This window comes from Doryrhamphus excisus, linkage group LG4 (assembly GCF_037039965.1).
Source record: "Doryrhamphus excisus strain RoL-2023G ecotype Guam linkage group LG4, RoL_Dexc_Guam_v1.1, whole genome shotgun sequence".
Classification (NCBI taxonomy): domain Eukaryota; kingdom Metazoa; phylum Chordata; class Actinopteri; order Syngnathiformes; family Syngnathidae; genus Doryrhamphus; species Doryrhamphus excisus.
In genome coordinates, this window is record NC_136360.1 from 1,751,169 (window position 1) to 1,776,445 (window position 25,277).

Consider the following 25,277-nt stretch of genomic DNA (forward strand, 5'->3'; position numbering starts at 1 on the left):
GCCAACAGTGACAGACCTGTCTAAGCAGATTCCTCAGATGACACATTGCTTCCTGTTAATTGACCAGAACCCAACCTAAACTCAGCTATAATTTACTAGAATCCAACCTTTAATCCGTGTTTGACCGTATAAGAGATTCACTGTGATCCTTCAACTATCATATGCAATGCAACCAATATAATACCTCTTAGCCAAGGCAATGTAGTTTGAGTGCTCATCACTGGCCGTGACCAAATTAACCTCACCCACTCACTTCCTGCTGCGTGACGCATGATGCCCCCAGGCAGTGTGTCAACGCGTGACGTCACCGCACAGTGCCCGTTAATTCCTTCCAGTCACCACACAGACACGTGAAACCGCAATCAGCTTGGATCACACACACACACACACACAGCATGTGTACTGTACTACAGTACTACAGTACTACAGTATGCTTAACATAAGAGTAGTCATTGAAAAATCGACTGTCATTTGGTTCGACAGCGACAAACTCCATATTGATAAACGGAATATTTTCGTGTTTAGAGCATAGGAAGCCTGTTTGACTTTCTAAATAAGGGTTTTTATTATTATAATCTCGTATACATGAAATAAAACCGCTTGAATGAATGAAATAACACCCCAAATAGTCACATTTACGCTTATTCTTTGCTTACATCACATTGCCCCAGCTATGGGATCACTGTAGGGACATATCAGACCGCCGCGCTAGCATCGTAAGCTACCAAGCTACCTAATTAGCCACGCCAATTTATATATATATATACTTTTGTACACATAAAGCGATAGTTCGATTTTTTTTACATGAAGTTTTACGACACCCCCATCAGCAGTGTAGTGCATAAAAAATGACTTACCCCCCACTTGGTCCCATGAGCCCAGTTCTGGTCAGAATTCGGTGATAAGGACGTACTTCCAATTTGTTGCTGGGGACATTTAGGTCAAGTTTGCCTTCTCGAAACAACATGCGTTCAAAAGAGGAATACATTTGCATCACAAAAATGCTTCCTCAAAAAAAAAATTAAACCTAATAATCACTCAGCTTTACTTTCCCCTGTTCAGTCATATCATTGCGCGCCTGTTCATTGTTGTGTAATCTAATGGCGGCGCCATCTTGTTTACGAATGTGAAGAGATCTTCATCATATACATAATGGACGTATGGGATGAGTTGTGCATAAATGTGCGCATTTTCCTACACACAAATGGATAAATCTCATAATTTGCGTGGGAATATTCTTCGGTACACACATCTCTGCAGTGGTTTGCTTCCCAAGATGCTATATTAGAAATAGGCACAAATGTGTATCTAAAAATTATGACTAGCTTGAAACACAAAAATGCTAAGTCTGTTTTCATGGATGACTAAGGAAATGTAAAAATAGTCACATTTGGGAGGTCGAAGTCAAGATATTTACAGTATATTTTTAATTGAAACAATTAATCGACGACTAAAATAGTTGTTATTGGGTAATCAGTTAATCATTAATAAAAAAAAGGGAACTATCATCCTCATAAAATATGGACAGTGGTATAAAATAGGCACAAATGACACAAAAGCGTGCCATTGTTGAAATGTACATTTTTTAATCAAAATATATTTATCTGTGCTGCTTTAAGCTACATCCAATGTGCAACAGCAGCATTATCACAAAGGAACAGTGAAAACATAATACAGTAAAGTCTCGTTATATCGATATTCTCGGGAGTCGGAAAAAATACCGATATAACCGGACTATCCATATATCCTGCGCCGAACTGCATTAAAAGTGGGCAATAATGGCCATAATAACACATGCTGTATAGAATCTATACACACAAGAGAAATCACGAACGCCAGCATGTACATATGAAAAACAGTGATTATTGCAAGCGATAAAAAGATATCTGAATACAACACAATTAAATACATGTATTTGTACGCTTGTGTCTTCGTCGGAATAGGTGTGTATGCTATGTCAGTTGGTTCTTCTCTTGCAGGCATGTGTTTGGCCAGCTATGTGGGGCGGGTTAAGCATGACCTGTGAACCAGGAAGTGCGGGAATCGGTGTGTGTGTGCTGCGCTCTGGTGGTGGAAGTGTGAAAAATAAAGTTGACTGGAAGCAGCCGTTCGCCGTGTTCTTTTTTGGTATTGAAATCCTTAAGCAAAGATTGATTTAAGCTGCTTTTGTATCGATATAAGCAGACCAAATTGGCTGGCGGGAGATGAAAAGGGCATCGTAGTAACCGGATTATCATAATAACCGGGTATCGTACTAACAGAACTAATTATATCATAAAAGACTAGAAATTTGCCGGTAAATGAAAATAGTATCGTAATAAGCAGTACTTCGATATAACCGATATCGATATAACGAGACTTTACTGTACATAAAATACTTTCAAAATATTTGTAAACTATTAAAACATTCACATGGTCCAAAAGTATGAAATTGATTATCAAAAATCAAAATAATCTGTGCATTAAATAAGTGAAAAACCTTAATGGACTGCATTTTATATAAAATGTCAAAAGCATCTCACATAAGTGACCACACCTCTCACCTCTCAAGAGCCAATACTGAACCTGGATATCAATTAGGGGTAGTCAGTGTACAGCTTGTACAGCAGTATAGGTTTAGCATCTACTGAAAATGAGACAACACAGTCAATACCGTCTAAATAGCTGTCAGCACAAGTGAGTGCCAACATTACTGTGTATTGCTTGCATGAGAGCTGCCAGTGCTGGGGAGCTGCGGTTCGTTATGAAGCAGCAAATACTTCAGAATGAATGCAAATTCAGGCTGGCCTTGATTGCTTCCACGACTGAACGTTGGTGCCAACTCAGTTAGGCTCCACCTTCCTTGTGGTCTCAAACAGGATAAGTGGTACAGATGACGGATGGCTGGATGAGCTCCATCCTTGGGTTGATGGTTGACAGGATTTAGGCTCCTTGTCGCCGGAGTACGAAATGAGGAGCGGTGATGGCAGTCAACCGTGACCACTGGTCAGATGGTGGCTACATATTAACAGTGGTGAGTTGACCCGTGACGTGAAGACAATGGTCCAGGACCTCCTTGAGCTCTGTTAACTGGTTCACTCCAACTCGCAGCTTCTCCCTGGGAACACAATGAAGGCGACATGAGGCCATACAGAAAGAAAGAGTAGACTCATCTTTCATCGGAAAAAAGTTAATTTCTTACTTTTTTCCGTTCATTAGCTAAGTTTTATTTATGTCAAGCATAACTTTCACTTTGAAACAAATTTAGCCATACACATTTAGGCAAAATGTGTTAATGTCTGTATGTAAACATGATAACAGAAAATAACATATTTATTAGTAGAGCCCTCTAGGCATGAACTAACACCCCTACAGTCACGTTTACACTTGTATTACCTGATATAGTAAACATTCATTCATTCATATTCTATCGCTTATCCTCACAAGGGTTGCGGATGTGCTGGAGTCTATCCCAGCTGTCTTTGGGCGTGACTGGTCGCCAGCCAATCACAGGGCACACATAGACAAACAACCATTCACACTCACATTCATACCTATGGACAATTTGGAGTCGCCAATTAACCTAGCATGTTTTTGGAATGTGGGAGGAAACCGGAGTACCCGGAGAAAACCCACGCATGCACGGGGAGAACATGCGAACTCCACACAGAGATGGCCAAGGGTGGAATTGAACTCGGGTCTCCTAGCTGTGTGGCCTGCGCGCTAACCACTCGGCCTATAGTAAACATGATAACAGAAAATAACACATTTATTAGTAGAGCCTTCTAGACATGAACTAACACCCCTACAGTCACGTTTACACTTGTATTACCCGATATAGTAAACATTCATTCATTCATTTTCTATCGCTTATCCTCACGAGGGTTGCGGACGTGCTGGAGTTTACCCCAGCTGTATTTGGGCGAGAGGCGGGGTACACCCTGGACTGGTCGCCAGCCAATCACAGAACACATATAGACAAACAACCATTCACACTCACATTCATACCTATGGACAATTTGGAGTCGCTAATTAACCTAGCATGTTTTTGGAATGTGGGAGGAAACCGGAGTACCCGGAGAAAACCCACGCATGCACAGGGAGAACATGCAAACTCCACACAGAGATGGCTGAGGGTGGAATTGAACTCAGGTCTCCTAGCTGCGAGGCCTGTGTGCTATCCACTCAACCGCTGTGCAGCCCAGAAAAAAAACAGATCAAATAAGTCATTCCCATCAATAAATTCCTGGCCATAGTAAGCCAGCAACTGTAGGTAATACGCATAATTTATGGCAGTATTTCATCGTATAAGTCCAGTGTACCTTTTCCGTCTAGGAAAAACAATTCCCAACACCGGGTCTGTGAGAGCAACTTTTCCTGTGACGAAATTCAATGAAATCACCCATGTGCTCTAATTGTGCATCTGTTTTCATGTGGCCTGTTGGATAATAGAATAACCGGACCGTAACATTAAAATGGGAAGTTATTCATGAACGTCGGACATGAGCACCCTCTTGCCAGAAGAAGAGAGGGAATAAAAGGTTGTGTTGTCCTATCGACTGTGGGACGGTCTTGGCAACGGCTGCCGAGCAGCAAAAGCAGCGAGGGAACATGCTGGCTTGTTTGCTTCCTTTCGAACTTTACATAATTTCAGGGAGGAGAAGACGGAGTGTGCTGACTGTTGACAGTTTCCATCCTGCATTTATTTAACATGATTCTTCCACTCATCAATGCAACATGAGTCAATAGTTTTGTCACCTGTGGTTATTTATCATTCCATCCACTGTTGGTTTAAGAAAAATGGTGCATGTTTTCACATTCCCACAGTCACTGATCACAAGATATGAGAAAAAAATTATAAGTGTTTCGAGAACTTTGACCATGCAAGCACACACAGTCACTGGCCTATAACACACACACACACACACACACAGGGTGAGTATGCCAGGGTCTCTTACACAACAGCATGTGACAGGTAGCCACAGACAACGGTCACGTGACACTTCACAGGGATGACATAACTCATTCAAGTCTTCCAAAGAAGACTCAAATAGGACACACTCTGATCATCGCCATGGTGACCGCGTGTTGGTCAGCACAACGGATTTTTTTTCTTCCCAATTAGACAAATGAATGGAGATCCATCTCTTGTTCAAGCCCCAATTTGATAAACATTATCAAGACAGCCATCTCTTGTCTTAAAGAAACACTAACCCTAATCTACTATGTTGACAGCCAAGATGCTCTTTCAGGTCAATGATATTATGCATATGTATTCACATAAATAGGTGGTGTCGCTTTGCTTACAGAAAGAAGGCAGTGGCAAACAAGGCCTATGCTTTTTCCACCTTTCTTACCTATAAATGTTGTTACAATGTCCAATTCCAGTGTTATGCCGATGCCGATACATCAGATATTGAGGAAGACCCGAGTTCAATTCCACCCTCGGCCATCTCTGTGTGGAGTTTGCATGTTCTCCCCGTGCATGCGTGGGTTTTCTCCAGGTACTCCGGTTTCCTCCCACATTCCAAAAACATGCTAGGTTAATTGGCGACTCCAAATTGTCCATAGGTATGAATGTGAGTGTGAATGGTTGTTTGTCTATATGTGCCCTGTGATTGGCTGGCTACCAGTCCAGGGTGTACACCGCCTCTCGCCCGAAGACAGTTGGGATAGGCTCCAGCATGTCCGCAACCCTCATGAGGATAAGCGATACAAAATGAATGAATGAATGTTTACTATATCGGGTAATACAAGTGTAAACATGACTGTAGGGGTGTTAGTTCATGTCTAGAAGGCTCTAATAATAAATGTGTTATTTTCTGTTACCATGTTTACTATAGGGGCGGCACGGCGGTCTAGTGGTTAGCGCGCAGACCTCACAGCTAGGAGATCAGGGTTCAATTCCACCCTCAGCCATCTCTGTGTGGAGTTTGCATGTTCTCCCCGTGCATGCGTGGGTTTTCTCCTGGTACTCCGGTTTCCTCCAACATTCCAAAAACATGCTAGGTTAATTGGCGACTCCAAATTGTCCATAGGTATGAATGTGAGTGTGAATGGTTGTTTGTCTATATGTGCCCTGTGATTGGCTGGCGACCAGTCCAAGGTGTACCCCGCCTCTCGCCCGAAGACAGCTGGGATAGGCTCCAGCACCCCACGACCCTCGTGAGCATAAGCGGTAGAAAATGAATGAATGCCAATCACATGATTTTTTTCACGGAAATGATACTGATCGGTGGCCAATCAATTTGCGCCTCCATAGATGTCTTATATATAGTATAATACTATCTTAACAATGTTCTGGGCTGTGATTATGAAATAATGAGAACCAGCCTCTGACAGTCAGGCAGCAGCATGAAGAGAGGACACATACTGGTAGGGAAGTAAATAGAGCGCTGGCTTGTTTCCATGGCAGCTGTTGGGTTCAACCTGCAGTCACACATAACGCTGCAATTTAGCTGCACAACCATGTGATGATGGGACTGATACCGATGATTTGTTTCTGCGCATAGCATGAAAAGTACCATGCTTTGTTGAGCGTGGGGGTGGCTGTTTGTACTAAAACAAACCATTTACTGCTTATGGGATGAAACTAGCATGTTAAAAGACATTCAGGGGGGTATTACATTAGCACTGTGCTTATGACAGTGCTTATATCATGCAGTGGCATAGAACCACGATGCAATACGCAGAGAAGTGTTTCTAATATTCAATTAGCGTGGTGCAACATTTCCAGGAACAGCTCTCACCACAAACTACACCCAAGAATAATGTGGATATTTAAAAATGTATGCAAAACATAACATTAATATATTTCTAAATGTACATTTTGCCTACAGTTCTTGCACTAGAGCAGGGGTCTCAAACACAATTTACTTGGGGGTCACTGGAGCTAGGGTCTGGGCGAGACTGGGCCAAAAAAATGCATTTATTAAAAACAGAAAAATGAATAAACTTTGCTTTGGTTTCGATTTTCTACAAGAAAAGCTCTGATAAAACATTCCACTGTTCTCAAATATCTTACTTTTTATTTTTCTACACAAAATAAGATGAAAAATAAATAAACAAATCAAGAATAAAGAAAAAAAATCAATCGGTAATAAATAAATAAATATAATAATAACAATAAAACGGCAAATAATAAAAAAACATATATAGTTGGTGGGTAGACTAATTATTTTTTTCAGATCAAAATGAACAAAGCATTATTAGAGCCCTGTAGACATGACAAAACATTATTATTTACAACATATTGCGCAACTGCAGGGTCTTGAGACACATGCTAACTCGCAAACTAGAGAGCTAGCGACCTAAACGGTAGCCTTCAAGTTATTTCCTTTAAACTTAAATAGCCAAAAACTTACCACTTCCACACGGATAGGGAGGATAACTATTAACAGTTATTTAACCTTTAACATGAACATTAATCAAACGTAATACTTTTTTCTGGGTACATGATACCATACAGCATCCATATCAAACTTGCGCAGTTCGCACTAACATTAAACTTTCATATCAAGGCGGGGGCCTCAAACTAGTGTCCTGCGGGCCGCATTTGGCCCGCGTGTTTGAGACCCCTGCACTAGAGTGTACACAGTGACCTCCACACTGTCATTTTTTCTTTTATAATCACTTATTTGCAAACTTGTCTTTCTCGGTCAGTGACCTTGACGCTTGACCGGCCGGATTCTAATCAGCTCATCCTTGAGCACAAGCAGACGTTTGAGTCAGTTGGAATGAAATTCCCTGTGAGCGTTTTTCTGCGATATCACATTTATCAGTCAACAAAATGCCTCCGGCAAGGGCTGTTACTAACACGGCGCGGTGGCATGATTAAGCTAATATTTGTATTTGGAAAAAAGTAATTTGGAACTACTGAAAACTATTTATTCAAAACAATTAGTTCTGAGTTCAGTGCTGAAGTACAGTATTAATCATTAATCGACTTACAGCAATTGTTTATTTTGACTTATTTCTTCACATAAGCCTTGATGTCTGAAAATGGAAACAAATAAATGATTAATGTTTGAGCGTGTGGAGTTGACTGCATTTTTTTCCTTGACAAACATTTGCAAAAATATGTCAATAATCGCAAAGAAAAAGTAAAGAGCTTTAACTTGTTTTTTTATGCTATTTCTTGTTTCACAGTATATTTACTCTCAACATCCTTTTTTTAAACTTTTATTAAAAGACAAATGTAATGTTAAGTAATAGTTATTCATATAAATGTTTTTTGTTGTTTGTGCAATATCATCGTCAGTAAAAAAAAAATAAAATAAAAAATGTTTTAAAAAGCCACAAATGACTCCCAGGCCTCATTTGGGACAGCCCTACTTTTATAGCTCTTCATCAGCGTGGACATGTCAACTCTGTTAGCAACCACAACGCTTGTTGACTACTTAGCTTGTTAGCGTCCTTTGTTGCGAGCGAATGATGGTAATTAAAGAGGAGAATGAGAGAGAGGGAGAGAATGGAAAACGGAGTAAGTGTCTTAGACCAGTGGAGATAATCTCACAGCATCTATAAATGTAAGCGCGTCAGGTCCAAGGGTTTGAGTCCCAAATTTAGCCCCTGGAATCGATTCTGGAAAAATCGCCATAAGATGATGTCACAGTGCGTTTCAAAAGGTCATAAGAAACACTGGTTAAAAAAAAAGAGGGTGGTAAAAATTGTTTGACAATGTTGCCCTGGACACACAGCCGTCTCTTGGTGATTTTAAGAGGAGCAACAAGTCAAACACTCAACAAATAGCATGCATACTTGCCAGGACATGCACCAAGAACAATGACAGACATTTATAAAGATAATACAGCTCAGTTTGGTTGGTATTTGCTGAACAGACATAGAGTACATGCAGACAGGTCCAACAGCAACTTGACTCCTGGACAACAGCTTAAAAGGGGATCGATTGTGCTCATTTTCAGCCCTTTGTTTTGAGTTGTGGACTCCCATAGAGCAGCTACACACAATAACTAGCATATAAAGCTTTCTAGATCTTCCAGATTCTGCACCCCTTCTTCCGTCTTCCCATGGATTTCTTCCGTTAAACGGTTTGTTTAAGTCAGGGGCCTCAAACTCGTGGCCCGCGGGCCAAATGTGGCCCGCAGGACACTAGTTTGAGGGCCCCGCCTTGATATGAAAGTTTAATGTTAGTGCGGCCCGCGCAAGTTTGATATGAATGCTGTATGGTATCATGTACCCAGAAAAAATTATTACGTTTGATTAATGTTCATGTTAAAGGTTAAATTATCCTCCCTATCCGTGTGGAAGTGGTAAGTTTTTGGCTATTTAAGTTTAATGGAAATAGGAAATAACTTGAAGGCTACCATTTAGGTTGCTAGCTCTCTAGTTTGCGAGTTAGCATGTGTCTCAAGACCCTGCAGTTGCGCAATATGTTGTAAATAAAAAGAGTATAAATGTGTCTATTTGTCATGTTTACAGGGCTTTGTTAATTTTAATCTGAAAAAATAATTTGTCTACCCACCAACTATATGTGGTTTCTTAAGTTTTTATTATTTGCCGTTTTTTTATTATTATTATTATATTTATTTATTACTGATTGATTGATTTTCTTTATTCTTGATTTGTTTATTTATTTTTCATCTTATTTTGTGGAGAAAAATAAAAATTAAGATATTTGAGAACAGTGGAATGTTTTATCAGAGCTTTTATTGTAGAAAATCGAAACCAAAGCAAAGTTTATTCATTTTTCTGTTTTTAATAAAAGCGTTTTTTTTTTTTTTTTTTGGGAAAACCTGATGCGGCCCAGTCTCGCTCAGACCCAAGTTATTTAAGCATCTAATACATAGCATAAGATCCAACAAATAGCCACAACAGATATGATGGTGGTGATGGAAGCACATATTTTGTTGCTGTATAAGGAAAACAAAACTCTAACTGCAGCACTACTGTACCTCCAATGTCAATGTCGCCAAACCTCCTGCATTTGTATCAGTACCCCTTCACACGGCGCAGCAAAGGATGTAAATATCTACAGCAAACGCACTTGCACATACTTTGTCGCCGACGTCCTTTACCACAGTAATCAATTCAGCACTGTTGTGCAAACAAAAAATCTGATCCTGTCACTTGCAAATGACAGTGTGGCCATGAATGCTTCATGATCAGATTTTGTTGACAGATTTGATTTTCAAATGTGAACAAGACCTACAGGGCCTCTCTCAGGTCCAACATCAGTGACGTAGTATAACCTGGACTATTTCTCTTACAGTAGATGTCCCAATTTTTTTTGCCCATAATATAATATACTGTGTCCTACCTGTAGTCTTGCAGTGAGAAACAATCCAATAGGTCTGTGTCTGTCAACCTGCAATCCACATCAACAATCTGAAACAAAAAAAAAACAAGCACAAAGGCCACAGTAAGAGGAAAAAAATACATTTCCAGGACTAAAACTAGATGTCATATGAATAGGCAAGGACCTTATTGGATTTGATAATGCCGAGAAGCACCTGCACTTCATGTAAACCAGGAGATGAGGTCAGAACACTAAAAAAAAGAAGAAATACAGTGTAGAAGACTATATATACATATAGTACACATACTACACTAGGCTACACAGCCCTGTGATACACTGGTATGACCATTCCGGAGTGTACTGGTTCGATGGACAAACTATAGTAGGCTTCTAAAAGAGGAGGAGGATGCACTTCCTATTATATTAGCTTAAATGGTTTCCTGTTACTCATAATAAACAGAGAATCAATATATCAAATGTAGGTCACGTCTAGGAAGACAAAAGGAGCATTTATCCAATATCTTTTCAAAATAGCTAGGTAAAATATGGAAATAATAGACAGAAAGAATTAGAGCGATATAAAGCTTGTACTAGATGAATCCAAGACAAACAAGTGATGATACGTCTGGCTGTCTCCTAGGCAACTATACTTCCGAAGCCACAATGCACATGTTTGTGTACAGAGAGGTATATTGTACGCAACCTATAAATAGCATAGATTCCTGCAGAAATACCTGAAGGCAGAACAGTACCAGTAGACCTTTTGAAAAAGAATGTGAGCAAGACAGAGGAGGAAAGAAGAAAAACAGGGCAGACTTGCAACAGGACATGCTACCATGTTACATTATGGATTTGAAGAATTTGCCTGAAGTGCAGAATATTTTAAAAGGGGGCAGCTACACAAGATAACCCGTACAGAAAGCTTTCTAGATCTTCCAGAATCTGCACCTATTCCAGGTGTATTTCCTTTTATTCCGCCTCCGAGCATGCCCACTCCACTGTGATTGGGCTAACTCAGCTTGTACATGGGCACGCCCATATAAGGAAGTCTGGCTCAGTGTGATGTCATAGGGTGCCGGTGTTAGAAAAAAAGTCTTCTTTCAGGCCTCACTTCCAAATGCACAAACCTCATTGGCATCATTAACACGAGAATACAACATTATAACAACATTTATAGGTCATTAAAAAATCACCTTATATTAACATTCATAAAAATATGACATTTAATATTTTGGGAATTACAGTCATTTTATGCACACCCATTTTCAGGGTAGAAATGACACCATAATCTTTCATACTTTTGCAAACTATCCGTGGACCGGCCAATGACTAGCCTATGACTGTCAAGCTACACTACAGGCTACACTAGCTGCTTGTTCGCAGAGCTTACTGCCTTCACTTTTGTCTGTAGTACTTGAAAAGATAGAAGATAAAAGTTGAGCTTTTTGTCATCTGGCAAAGCTTCTGGCAAAATTCGGGCTGGATATTTGCCTTACTTTCAATTAAAAGTTAATTTAAATCTATTGGTTTCCTGGCAGAACCGGTTTTTCAGCATAGTCAACAAATGGCCTACAGGGTTGAGGTTGTCCAATTCCAAAATGGAATGTTTGGAGTTTTTTGGGTGGCACACTCAGTCCATGGCGATGTACAACTTAACCCACTGAATACATTTCCAATACAGGTCCATACCTGACTTAAATACCCTTATTATGGATTATGTTGGGAGTTAGTTTCTACTGACTATTTTTTTTATCAAAGGTGATGGTTTACATATATAAGAGTCATCATATTACGATCATTCCGTAATTTGGCTGCATGTGTGTTTATGTCAATGTTTGTCAAAATTGCACCATTCAAATCGAGTATATCGTTAAAATCCCCCCCGTAAAAGCCCTGACCGTAACTGACACAAACAGTCCCCATAATTATACACTTCATTCTTTTACTTCAAATCCATTGTGGAGAAGGCGTAGAACCCGAGTTCAATCCGAGTTTGTTATTTTGTAAATGCACAAGCACATGTTGCAAAGTCAAGACCAGACAGGAGAGATTCCACGCTACACTGAGTTTAACAGCGTTCAAGTGTATTATGGTCTGCGCCACTATGGGAACGGTGATAAAGCACAGTGAGAAGGTCGAGCTGATTAGAATGTATCCAAAAATCACATGTCTGTGAGATGCGAGTCGGTACGAGACACACAGACTGCAAGGACGAGGATTACAGACGGGCCAAGGACTGAGGGAGAAAACACAAAAACACACCTGCGGAGGCATGAGAAAGGCTTAGTCCTATCTGTGGAAACAAGTTACTTATGGAAAAAACTGAGGCTGACAATAACAGCTTGATTCAGAGCCCACTGTGGCTGATTCTGTATGCTACATTGTTTTTTTTTCCTCATTTGTATTACCGATACAGGTCTGACAAACAAAGCCTCCCTAATCTACATAGAGAAATACAATGTTAACTAGTGAGCTGGCGCTGGGATCAGTGAGAGTGGGGCCTAAATACCTGATAAAGGCTTGCAGCAGCTGTGAGACCATGGAGCACATTTGGCTCAGATATGCCACGGCGTCCTGTGGCGGCGGACGACCTCCTACTGGCAAAGAACTCTGTCTGGTGTGAGGGTCAAAGGCCAAAGCTTTGAACACTTCCAAGCTGGAATAATGACAGACAGCATGACCTGTAGTGTCAGAATACTTCATATAACATTTTATTGTAGTTTTAAACATAGGAGGGGCTTATGTAAGCTACACAGCCAGGGATCGTGTAATGATGTGGGAGGTCTACGTGAAGTAGTATATAGATCACAAAGAATACATCAAGAGCACCGAAAAGTGCATTTTGGATTTGGATGTATAGTAATCTTAATGCGTTTGAGCTACAAAGATCCTACATAATAAAGCCCGACCTGATCAAATGAGATTAAACAGACAGAAGCTTCTGATCACATCAAATGGGCTTTGCCATGCTAAGTTTAAATGACCTGAAACCTGCCTTCACATTACACACTCCACGCTATTTTATTTTTCCTTACTTTTCTTTGCAAAATTTAAATGACACAATGCAGATTTGTTATATAAAATCCATTTATAGAAAAAATTTACCACAATTTCCCGAATATTTTGCCTGACATCAATATATTGTGCGGCTTATATTTTGCATATATACCAAATTTCATTCATTCATTTTCTACCGCTTTTCCTCACGAGGGTCGCGGGGGTGCTGGAGCCTATCCCAGCTGTCTTCGGGCGAGAGGCAGGGTCCACCCTGGACTGGTGGCCAGCCAATCACAGGGCACATATAGACAAACAACCATTCACACTCACATTCATACCTATGGACAATTTGGAGTGGCCAATTAACCTAGCATGTTTTTGGAATGTGGGAGGAAACCGGAGTACCCGGAGAAAACCCACTCATGCACGGGACACACAGAGATGGCTGAGGGTGGAATTGAACCCTGGTCTCCTAGCTGTGAGGTCTGCGCACTAACCACTAGACCCCCGCCCTATACCAAATTTAAAAGACAAAAAAAAATTTCTTCATACATAGGCCTTTGTAGCTGCACAGCGACTCAGTGGTTAACGCGTAGGCCACACAGCTAGGAGACCCGAGTTCAATTCCTACCATGGCCATCTCTGTGTGGAGTTTGCATGTTCTCCCCGTGCATGCGTGGGTTTTCTCCGGGTACTCCGGTTTCCTCCCACATTCCAAAAACACGCTAGGTTAATTGGCGAGTCCAAATTGTCCATAGGTATGAATGTGAGTGTGAATGGTTGTTTGTCTATATGTGCCCTGTGATTGGCTGGCCACCAGTCCAGGGTGTACCCCGCGTCTCACCCGAAGACACCTGGGATAGGCTCCAGCGCCCCTGCGTCCCTTGTGAGTATAAGCGGTACAGAAAATGGATGGAAGTTGTATGTAGTATTCTGATCACTTGGCGTCAGTAAAGGTTCTACATTGTGTGTGTGGAAGTGGTACATTTTCACTTCTTACTTTGTTACTTTGTTCACTCTGTTTGAAACTAGTTAGCTTGGTAAGTTGGTTGCTTGCACATTAAGCTGACTATAGGGGTGTAATTTCATGTCTACATGGTAAAAAGCATACATAAATATGTAGGCATAGGCATGAATATAGGCCGTTGTGCCGCAAGGCATGCTGGGAGCCGGAAGCAGTCCCAGCAACGCTGTGGATGAGAACATATGAGGTGTAGAAAAGAGACGCCGATGTTCTGAAGAACCGTACTGATATTAATAAAAAAAAATAAGAAGACTGGATTAGTTGCACTTTTTTTTTTATACATGAATCTCTTTTTTGTGGAATACTTGATGCAGGCCAGACTCTACCTCCAGCAGCTCCCAGGTAAATCGAACTTGTGCCCCTAGTCTAACACCGAAACTGTTTAGCATGCTCACCTTATTTGATAAACTTTACACCAGATGTTTTCAAACAGGGCCCAGACTTCTTGATGAGTGACATGAGATACAGAGGATTGTTTGGCATCCTCATCCTCATTCATGACAACATCACTGACCAGTGATGTATCCGGTACCGATTCAACCTGAACCAAAAGAAAAGGTGAATTAGGAGGGCTTGTTTCTTGGTTATCAAAGCAGAACAAGCAATTCATGCATCAAGCAGACCTTATGTTGTAGCTTGTGTACAATATTGTCGATTGTAGTAAGGCCTCTGGGCACAAGGCTTGAACTTTTCCGAAATTCCTGCACAAACTCCTTAGCTTCTTGGAGTGTCATCAGTGTTGAACTGCGGTCCCTTGATTGCCCTGAAGACATACATATAGAGAAAACCAGATCTTAAACCATCACTGGGTGATTAAATGAGCCATAAAAACAATGAAGCCTGAAGTTAATGTGACTTAAATAGCACGCATGGGAAAATAATGCATATGCAAGAGGTGTTTAATCTGATTATGTTATGTGTAATGTATATACAGACATCTAAAAATTGCATAAATTTTGTTTTGAAAAAATATAACAAAAACGCAAACACTACAGTGCCCGCGGATATGGTGAAGACAGAGACTTTATTGACATTATTAAGATTCTGAGGTGGATTCAATTCCATTGTGGTTGTAGTTAGATACACCCGCCTACACAGATGCACTGTGAGAGAGCATGAGAGGCACTTCATGCCTCGTGAGTAAGGGTAATTTAATTTGATGGAGTAAAGGGATTGAAAGCCAGAATAAGAAGCGGTACGGAGGACGACTCAGCGGTATACTGACACATATTATAATGGCCTGTTTTAGCAGATGACCTAATTCTGTCTGTATTTCCAGGGAGATCTGGCGCAGTGCAGGGCAGCAAAAAAAAAAAAAAAAACACGTCATTCCCCAGTGGACTGAGGATTTTTTAGCAGAGGATGACTCAGACACTTTCCTTCTGTTCAATCAGAAGGCAGCGAGATGTGTGTTTGCATTTAAACACCTCATCATTTCTACTGGGTGAATACTGCAGGTGGGCTAAATGCTGCTGCAGTCAACAGAAAATATAAATATTTTACAGTAAATGTATTAATAAGCTGCACGGCAGCTGCATGGCGGTTAAGTGGTTATCGTGCAGGCCACACAGCTAGGAGACCTGAGTTCGATTCCACTCTCGGACATCTCTGTGAGGCGTTTCCATGTTCTCCCCGTGCATACGTGGGTTTTCTCCGGGTACTCCGGGTTTCCTCCCACATTCCAAAAACATGCTAGGTTAATTGGCGACTTCAAATTGTCCATAGGTATGAATGTGAGTGTGAATGGTTGTTTGTCTATATGTGCGCTGTGATTGGCTGGCGACCAGTCCAGAGTGTACTCCAGGATAAGCGGTAGAAAATGAATTAATGAATGTATTAATTATGTTGTAAATGTATTGCAATGTATATTATTCCAATTATCTGTAATATATAACATATATAACGCGCAAGATGAGACGATACACAAGATTGGCTCCACAGCAACAACACTGAACCAGATTTTAACAAAAGTACAATGAAAACATAAAACTCAATGGAAACGTTATGGTTTAAATGAATCACCAAACAATGAAATGTTTACTGTCCCACAAATTGATGCTAAGTAATGTTATTATCAATATTTTTGGAGACACCGCTAATGTTATGATGACTGAATATCATATTTCATCTTTCGCATTGTCTTTCACTGAAGTGAAATTGATGTTTGTGACACATTTTCTCACAAGCATTCTGTAAAGTTTGCAGCATTTCTTGAAATGCTGGCTTTTCAATTGTATTGAAGAGCAGCATTTCTTTTTGCGTTGTATTAAAAATGCACTCTCTGTGAACACACACCATTTTTCTGTGGGTTTTTCCAGGATATGTTTAGGCGGATAAGTTCCTTTTGTTTATGTTGCCACCACTTTTGAACAAATTTGCCACTCTGGCTCGTTCATATTGATTGCAATGAGATCCAAAAAACAACTTTATAAAAAAATACAATTAACAGCCTACTTATTCCGCATAAGAACTCTACAAAAAAATGCCCATACCTCGTTTAAAGAAGTCAATGAGATTTAAAACTGTTTGCAGTTTTGGCCGTGGGACGATGAAGCCAAATACTGCCCTCCAGTGCTTTTTAAAACAATGTAGGACGTCTAGAAAAGTCCAGGGTGGCTTTAGGTATACAATCTATAAAAAGAAGAGAAAGAAATGTTTGAAACCATTTTAGGACAAATGTTTGAAACAAGACTCAAACATTGAACTGATATTATATTATATTACACAACACATTGATAAATCGACCCTACCTCTTGCCACAACTCATTAAAAGCAGCTTTCATCTCCTTTTCCAGCACATCGGACAGCACCTCCTTCAGGCAGTCTTCAAACTCAGAAACACATCTGTTTATTTTCTCCAAATCTTCTTCTTCCAGGCTCCGCGTTTTGCCAACTGTAATTTTATGTACATACATTAGTTCTTATATGTATTGGAACTAAAAGTTGTATACTTTCCAGAGATTTTGTCTTAGGGAAACTTATTCATACAGGGGTCAAAAGTTCGATGAACTAGGTCAGAACGATGAAGGTTTTCTCAAAATACTGTATATAAAGATAATTAAAAGACTTTGTGTCCCTTATACTTTTCCCCAGATGAGAATCTGTTATGAAGGCAAAACATGGCGGTATGTGTTGTGAATGCCATCTTATTTCCTGTTCTTCACAAATCATGCCGTCTCACCTTTCTCTGGAAGACTTGAAGAAAGACTTCTTCTTTCTTGAGTATGAGCGAGTGTTGGTGTACAGCTGATTCCCAACATTGGCGAGGACACCCGGAGGTCGATTTGAGGAGCCCCCTGTAGTACGGTGCTCGGTAGGTGGTTAAGGTCGTGTTTTGATCGCTCAACCTCCGCCTCCAGGTCGGTCTTACTCAGGGCCTTGACGCCACTTAGGACGGCCTTACTGCATAGATTTTTATCATTTCTACAGTGGAAAAATAAAGTGTTACATATTAAACAAAGGTTTTCATTGCAGTGGAACGTCTGAATTTGGTTGCTTCTGATGTTGTACAAATCGGGTCAACAAAAGTTTAAGTAAAAAAAAAAAAAATAGGTCATATATAATGAGACTTCATATTTCAGGACACTTCATGTCAGTCAGTTTCAGACCGCGGCTTGTTTTTTTTTTTTAATTGACTGTCTGCATATTCTGTCTGATTAAATATTGTTGCTACATGATCAGAAGAGGGGGAATCGTACGTAGCAGAAAAAAAAAAAGACCATCCCCTACGCCAGGGGTGGGCAAATATTTTGACTCGTGGGGCGCATTGAGTTAATAAAATTGTCCTGGGGGCCAGAACATACATTTAACACACACACTATTTTATGCTTATAATTTTCTAATTGACTGCACGGTGGACAAGTGGTTAGCGCGCAGCCTCACAGCTTGGAGACCCGAGTTCAATCCCACCATCGGCCATCTCTGCGTGGAGTTTGCATGCGTGGGTTTTCTCCGGGTACTCCGGTTTCCTCCCACATTCCAAAAACATGCTAGGTTAATCGGCGACTCCAAATTGTCCATAGGTATGAATGTGAGTGTGAATGGTTGTTTGTCTATATGTGCCCTGTGATTGGCTGGCGACCAGCTCAGGGTGTATCCCGCATCTCGCCCGAAGACTGGACTGGAATAGGCTCCAGCACCCCCCTCGTGAGGATAAGCGGTACAAAATGAATGAATATTTGTCTAATTTTATCTGTATGTTTTCTTTTCAGGAGCACTTTAAACATCAAACTATGTAATTCAAACACTCGGTGGGCCGCATACGGCACCCGAGCCGTAGTTTGCCCGCCCTTGCCCTACTCTGTCATGACCCAATACATGCTTAGACATAGGATTCCTCAACCTATTCTTTCCCATTGACTGTGTCTGGCCTTCCTGTCACCCCAACTAGAACAATCTGCCTGAAGCCACTCACAGTCACATGCATGCATATCTGCAGAGGGCACAGGCTGCAGAAGCAGCAGTCGTGTAGCACTTGGGGGGAGGGGTAACTCACGTGCAGAGGATGAGAGCACTGCCTGGGTACAGAGTCTGGTACTGTAGGCAGCACTGCAGCACTTTGTCATCGTTATTCTCAGCCATCATACTACCTGAGGACAATGACACAGGAGATAAAGAGACGGAAAAAAGACAACAATTTGATCAAATACACTGGTAATGCATTTAGAGAATTTGCATCACAAGTGTTCTAAATTCAATGGATAGATGGAAGCTGCAGTGGGAGAAAAAAATTAAGATTTTCAGTTTATGAGTTACTATGCTCCCGTATTTTGAAACATTTTTGATGAGCAGTAGTCAAGTCTAAAAGTACTAAACATTAAAAATACTGTATTTTCTGGAGTATAAGTAATATACTTAGGTGCATAATGCACCTATAATTAGTGCATAATTAGAAAAAAAACTGGAGTATAAGTCGCATTTTTTGCGGGTATTTTATTTTACAAACTACTTGACCAAAACAGACATTAGGTCCTCTTGGAAGGCAAGTTCTAACAACAAAAGAATAGAGAACAGGATGAATAGATGTAAGATATGCTAACACAATGGCTATTCAGCTACACAAAAAATAAACATGAACAATAAACATGAACAGAAAAGGTGTCCAGTGTTTATGTAACATAAACCGTTTTTTTCATTTATGAGTCGCTCTGGAGTATAAGTCGCAGGAACAGCCAACCTATGAAAAAGAGTGCAACTTATAGTCCAGAAAATACGGTATTTTTAATTTTTAGTACTTTTAGACTTGACTGCTGCTTTTGACACACAGTGTACCATAGTATTCTTTTATCCCGACTTGACTGTGGAGTCCCCCAGGGATCAATTCTTGGGGCCCATCCTGTTTGCTCTGTACCTAGCCTCACTTAGAGTATCCTATCACTTTTATTCAGATGACTAGCAAATTTAACTACCACTCACAAAAAAATGACAATGCCCCCCCCCCCATCCTCTGTGTTTTTCTTTTTATTAGATGTATGTTTTGAACCGGGCTGCATGGCGGTCTAGTGGTTAGCGCGCAGACCTCACAGCTAGGAGACCCGAGTTCAATTCCACCCTCTCTGTCTGTGTAACATGCTAGGTTAATTGGCGACTCCACATTGTCTATAGCAGGGGTCGGCAACCTTTACTATGAAAAGAGCCATTTTACCCAATGCCCACTGAAGAAAAATAGCCTGGAGCCGCAAAACATATAGTATGTTTAAAACAACATTGGAGGGAATTTGGGGGTATCAAAGTAGTTCAGATAAGAAAAGACGAGTTGGAGTACTCTTGCTAGTTTTGGAGATAAACTTACATAAATGTATGTGTAAACTACTGTAAACGTAAAAACAAGTTCCCATGCCGCTGTTTTTAAATTATCTCGAAATTATTTTTTAGATTTGTAGGTAAGTATTACCTGTTTTTCTTCATGTACTGAACTGGATAGCAGTCAGAACTCACTCAGGATGCATTCATGGTCTCAGACAAAGTTGGATTTTTTAAAACTCATTACAAAAGACGTTCATTTTCCCCACTCGGGTGTTAAAAATATTCAAGCATCGCAAAGGGAGCCACAATAAAGAGTCTGAAGAGCCACATGCGGCTCTGGAGCCGCAGGTTGCTGACCCCTGGTCTATAGGTATGAATGTGAGTGTGAATGGTTGTTTGTCTATATGTGCCCTGTGATTGGCTGGCCACCAGTCCAGGGTGTACCCCGCCTCTCGCCCCAAGACAGCTGGGATAGGCTCCAGCACCCCCAGCGACCCTCATGAAAATAAGCGGTAGAAAATGAATGAATGAATGAATGAATGTTTTGAACGGTATTAATTTTACTTCTAGGACTTTAATTTAATTTATTGCACATTCTTGCAATTTTTCAAATGCGCTTCAAATTTTCATCAAGAGCGTATATGTAAATACGGCAAAATATTTCATGTAAGAACATCATTCATGCTGTAATAATGAATTATAAACAGTCAGCATGCTACTACTGCCACCAATTGGCCATATAGGGAAGTACAATCAAATACAATATTAAGCATTGTACATACTGTAGAATAGTAGAAAAGTCAATTATAGTTATTTATTTCAAGTAATATTCTAGTTAGCAGACATGCATAAATTATAATGTGTAATAATTGACACACAGCAGTATGATTACCCCCCCTGCAGGAAATATGAAATAAGAAAGACGGGTTTAACTGCACACTCACTGTTACTTTCAGCAGCCTGCTGCATTGATTGGCCCCAAAGGTGTCGTTCTTTGCTTTTCAGGGAGTTGTAAATGTAGGAAATGGCGGGACAAGCCAAATGGGCCACAGATCCTGTGAGACCTTTGCCCTTTTTTAGGGAATCCAGCTCCTGAAGGACCACCCAGGGAATCAGGACAATTGGTAAACCCAAAGCTACAAACACATAAAATACAGACAAAAGCATTTGTAAGTGTGCTATAGCTTTGAAACCAGGACTTGGATGTTATACGTTTTGATCATCACTTCCACAGCAGTTAATGGGTCTTTGTTAAATAAATGTCATGGAAGAAGCATAGTGTACTTTCAGGAGTGAATGACAAGCGTATTAGATATAAAAAAAAATCACCTCCAAAGCTATGATATCTCATCTTTTTCACATAATCCAAGTGACTGAGGAGAATGTTGGTGTCCAGAACAAGGATGACATCTTGCTGAGCAGGTTGTTTGCCTGTAGAAATACATATTTAAAAACATTTAAAAACGACAACAATTAAATGAAAAATACCATCTTAATTTTTAAAACTGTTTACATTCCGTGTTTGTTATGCGAGGATGAAATACACCTGAATGAATGAACAATGTGAGGATGTATAAACGATTTCCTTTATAACAACCATATGATTTTATAAAACAAACACCGTCTTAGACAACCACAACGTAATCCACCAGGTAATCTTAAAAATGTATGATACTGTGCAGTAATCCCTCGTTTTTCGTGGTTAATTGTTGTCAGACCAGACCATGATTAATTAATTTCTGCAAAGCAGCATTACTTATTTATAATTACAGCACAGAAAAGTTGTTTACAACCTTATAAGGAAGTATTTAACATTATTTGAGCCCTCTAGACATGAACTAACACCCCTATAGTCACCTTTACAGTCGTATTACCCCATATAGAAGACATTAGAGAAAGTCATTTAAGACATAAATGTGTGTTTATATAAATGTGTTCCCTAGGGGGACCTGACAAAGAGGCGGACAGGAAGTAATGTTATTTGGGATTATTTTGCCTGTTGTGAGATAATTCAAACCTGCGGCCATCAAGTCGAGCGCATGTCATGGAACATTACATGCTAGGAGTCCATTGGGCCGGCGCCAGTTGGTACCAGTTAGCGCCAAAGATGATGTGATTGGAGCGTAGTGGCTTTCTGTGGCACCGAATGAATGTTCGCTTCACGTGTTGCCGTTAATTTGGCGCCACAGTGAGCCACTACGCCCGAACTGGCGCCGGCTCAGTGGACTGCTAGCATCATTGGCGCAAATTGGCTCGCACCATTACATTCCAGTGGATTCCAATAGGCGCATTGTTTGCTACATTTGGTTCCTCTTGGTGGACATTTTGCGCCGATTGATTGATGCAAGTGGCGCGATAAAGATTTTAAACATTTTGAAATTTTCTTGCGACCTCACAGCTATGAGACCAGGGTTCAATTCCACCCTCGGCCATCTCTGTGTGGAGTTTGCATGTTCTCCCCGTGCATGCGTGGGTTTTCTCCGGGTACTCCGGTTTCCTCCCACATTCCAAAAACATGCTAGGTTAATTAGCGACTCTAAATTGTCCATAGGTATGAATGTGAGTGGTTGTTTGTCTATATGTGCCCTGTGATTGGCTGGCCACCAGTCCAGGGTGTACCCTGCCTCTCGCCCAAAGACAGCTGGGATAGGCTCCAGCACCCCCTGCGACCCTTGTGAGGAAAAGCGGTAGAAAATGAATGAATGAAATTTTCTTGCCGCCAAACTCAATATTTGTCGCCGTTTACGGGCCACCATGAGCCAGTTTGATCCACTGCACGCCACTAGGCACCTTATTGTCGACACTCAGCACTCTGCGAACTGGCACCAACTGGCGCCGGCCATCTTTTAATGCTTGAAAATGCAGAATTTAGGCAAAAAAATGTAACATTTGTTTAAATATTAATTCATAATAGGCCATATTCAACCACAAAACGGAATGATTTGTGGTGTATTGTGATGTTCAATTCCAACATCTCAAAACCATCCAACTCACATAGAGTATATGTCGTGCTCTCTTCTGGCGGGTCTATGTCCATACCGGTGAGCTCTCCATAGCTCTGTAATACATCCACCTCCAATCTCCTCTCAGACCGGGCAAGGTGAAGCTCTTCCGCCACTTGCATCTAGAGCGCAACATATTATAACAAAAAAAAAAAACAATGACGCCACGATGTCATTATTTAAAAAAAAAAACACAATGTTGTATCTCACCTGGTCACTCTGCTGCTGAGCGATGGCATCGCTTTTATTTAGCGGAACACTTGACAAAGACGGACTCTCATCCTTGCTGTCAAATGCAAAACTTGGAGGAACATCCACAAAGCATGGAGCCTGTTTCAGGTTCTTTGCCGAGGTCTCCGAGAAAGAGACTTCAGTCCTACATGGGTCAGTTCGACTGGTCGAGGTAGCATCACTTGTCTCATCCACGTTTGTATTCACCAGTGTTGGTTGAACCTTCTTTGGTATCTTAAAAGTTGAATGTATATGTGTTAATTTTGTCCGAGCGCTTGATGTATTTGAAATTTTAAAGGACACTTTAGGTATGGTAGGAATAGAAGACGTTTCACTGGTAGAGTCGGTGGATGTTTTTACACCTTTTTCAAATCTCTGCTGGCTTTTCTGGGAGGCGTCTTTGACCGCTTCTGTTTCCTTGTCCTGGTTTGGTTCCTTGGCATCTTTTGTTGAGCGGTTTACTCCAGTCTTATATAGTTCCATATATTTACATTTACTCTTCAGCAATTCCAAACAGTTTTTCCTTTTCTCTTCTGGAACACCGGGACTGGTTCGCTTCTTTTTTGATCTTGGGGGGCTCATGTGGGGAGGTTTTTCATCTGAACTACGCTTTGAGTCTGTTTTTTCTTTTCTTTTCTTTTCATCCGTGTCTACATTGCTTTCTTTTACTTGACTCCTGCTTGCAACTTTATCTTTCCCTGAAATAATAGGTTCCGCTTTACGGGAGCAATCATTGTGGATCGGTGTAGAGGTATTTTTTGTCTTTGTATGGGCCTCGTCTGTCTTAGAGATGTGTTTCTTATATACAGCCTTTTTGATTTGGCGTGTTTCCATAACAGGGAGTGATGCATGTTCTCTGTCTTTTCTAGAACTCCTTTAAGTGGAAGAAGAAAAGCAATACCACAGTCAATAGTGATATTTATATCAATATTGTGACAGGTTTGTCAATAAAAGAGCAACACATATCAAACCTAGAGTGCTTGTTTACATCTTGCTTCCTATTGAACCTTTCACTCTTATGTCGTTCTTTGGATGGCTGAAATGAGAGAACATAAGTGTCAGAAGCCAGATTCACATTAGCACAGATGTTTACACTCAGTAAATTAATGAAACATTAATTTAAAGCATGTTTACCTCCTCCTCTCTAGATGACTTCCTGTGTTTCCTCTTTCTTTCAGACATTTTTTTTCTGCACAGCTTATTTCGAGATAGAAACAACCAGGTTAGGATTATATTTCCGTTCCACATTTGGCTATTAATACAAACACTGCAATGGAGTAAATTTTGAAAAGTGTCTTTATCTGTTGTACATACCTACATACATACAAATACAAAAACACAGCAAATAAACTACTGTAGATAGTTCAACTTACCATTCGTATTGTTATGCTAGCCTTTGTAATCGAAACATCACGGCAGAAAAATCACGGCTATGGTGCTCGTTAATGTAAATCGCTATTGTAGATTAGTCACGAAGAATAAACCATGTGAGGTTTTTAAAATAAATAAATATGGATAATTTCATTTGGTCGGAACTGTACAGACATACCACAGTAACAGGCACTGCTCGTCTTCTTCGACTTGCGGATATTTTGGGCTCGTTGATCGCCACGACACTGCCCCCTAATGGCTACAGAGGAGAAGCACAGGCTGAGAGACATAAAATGCCAGTCAGTTGTTGGTAAAATACTTTCCCTGGTGTTGAAATAAAATTTGCCATTCATCAAATATTAGCGTCTCTTGCCTTGCTGAGGAAGCAGTCACATATGGAGAGGAAGCAGCTAGAGGGGAGTAGACAGCTGAAGGCCAGTGGGTGTGAAATGTCATCTTGACCTTTTTTAATATAAAACAAATCACACTTTACTGCAACTACACATGTCGCCTTTGTGGGGTGGTTAGCCTTATCTTAATGTTAAACTGTTTTCTGAAATATTATTATTTGTGAGAAATGTTATCTGAATAAAAACTAAAAGGGATATACAAAATGTCTTATTAATGTATTTTATTTGGTAAACCGGATGTATTCTACTGTGAAAGGCAC

The 25,277-nt window shown here is 40.5% G+C and overlaps 1 protein-coding gene across 1 annotated transcript; it reads right to left on the reverse strand.

Annotated features, from left to right (window-relative positions):
• Positions 1-1,598: 1,598 nt before the first annotated feature.
• swt1 (SWT1 RNA endoribonuclease homolog) lies at positions 1,599-24,831 on the reverse strand. Its single transcript, XM_058073185.2, has 17 exons — positions 24,610-24,831; positions 24,371-24,433; positions 24,208-24,272; positions 23,216-24,110; positions 22,998-23,127; positions 21,333-21,434; positions 20,948-21,139; positions 18,754-18,847; positions 17,440-17,681; positions 17,009-17,151; positions 16,751-16,889; positions 14,882-15,021; positions 14,654-14,799; positions 12,747-12,893; positions 10,422-10,488; positions 10,259-10,326; positions 1,599-3,097 (listed from the first exon to the last, which is right to left on the reverse strand). The coding sequence occupies exons 1-17, from the start codon at positions 24,610-24,612 to the stop codon at positions 2,998-3,000; spliced, it is 2,736 nt and encodes a 911-aa protein (XP_057929168.2). The 5' UTR covers positions 24,613-24,831; the 3' UTR covers positions 1,599-2,997.
• Positions 24,832-25,277: the final 446 nt, after the last annotated feature.

Coding starts and splice junctions, on each gene's coding strand:
- swt1 (XM_058073185.2), bottom strand. Junction 24,273..24,370: donor AGTCATCTAGAGAGGAGGAG/GTAAACATGCTT, acceptor CTCTCATTTCAG/CCATCCAAAGAACGACATAA. Junction 10,327..10,421: donor GCATTATCAAATCCAATAAG/GTCCTTGCCTAT, acceptor TTTTTGTTTCAG/ATTGTTGATGTGGATTGCAG.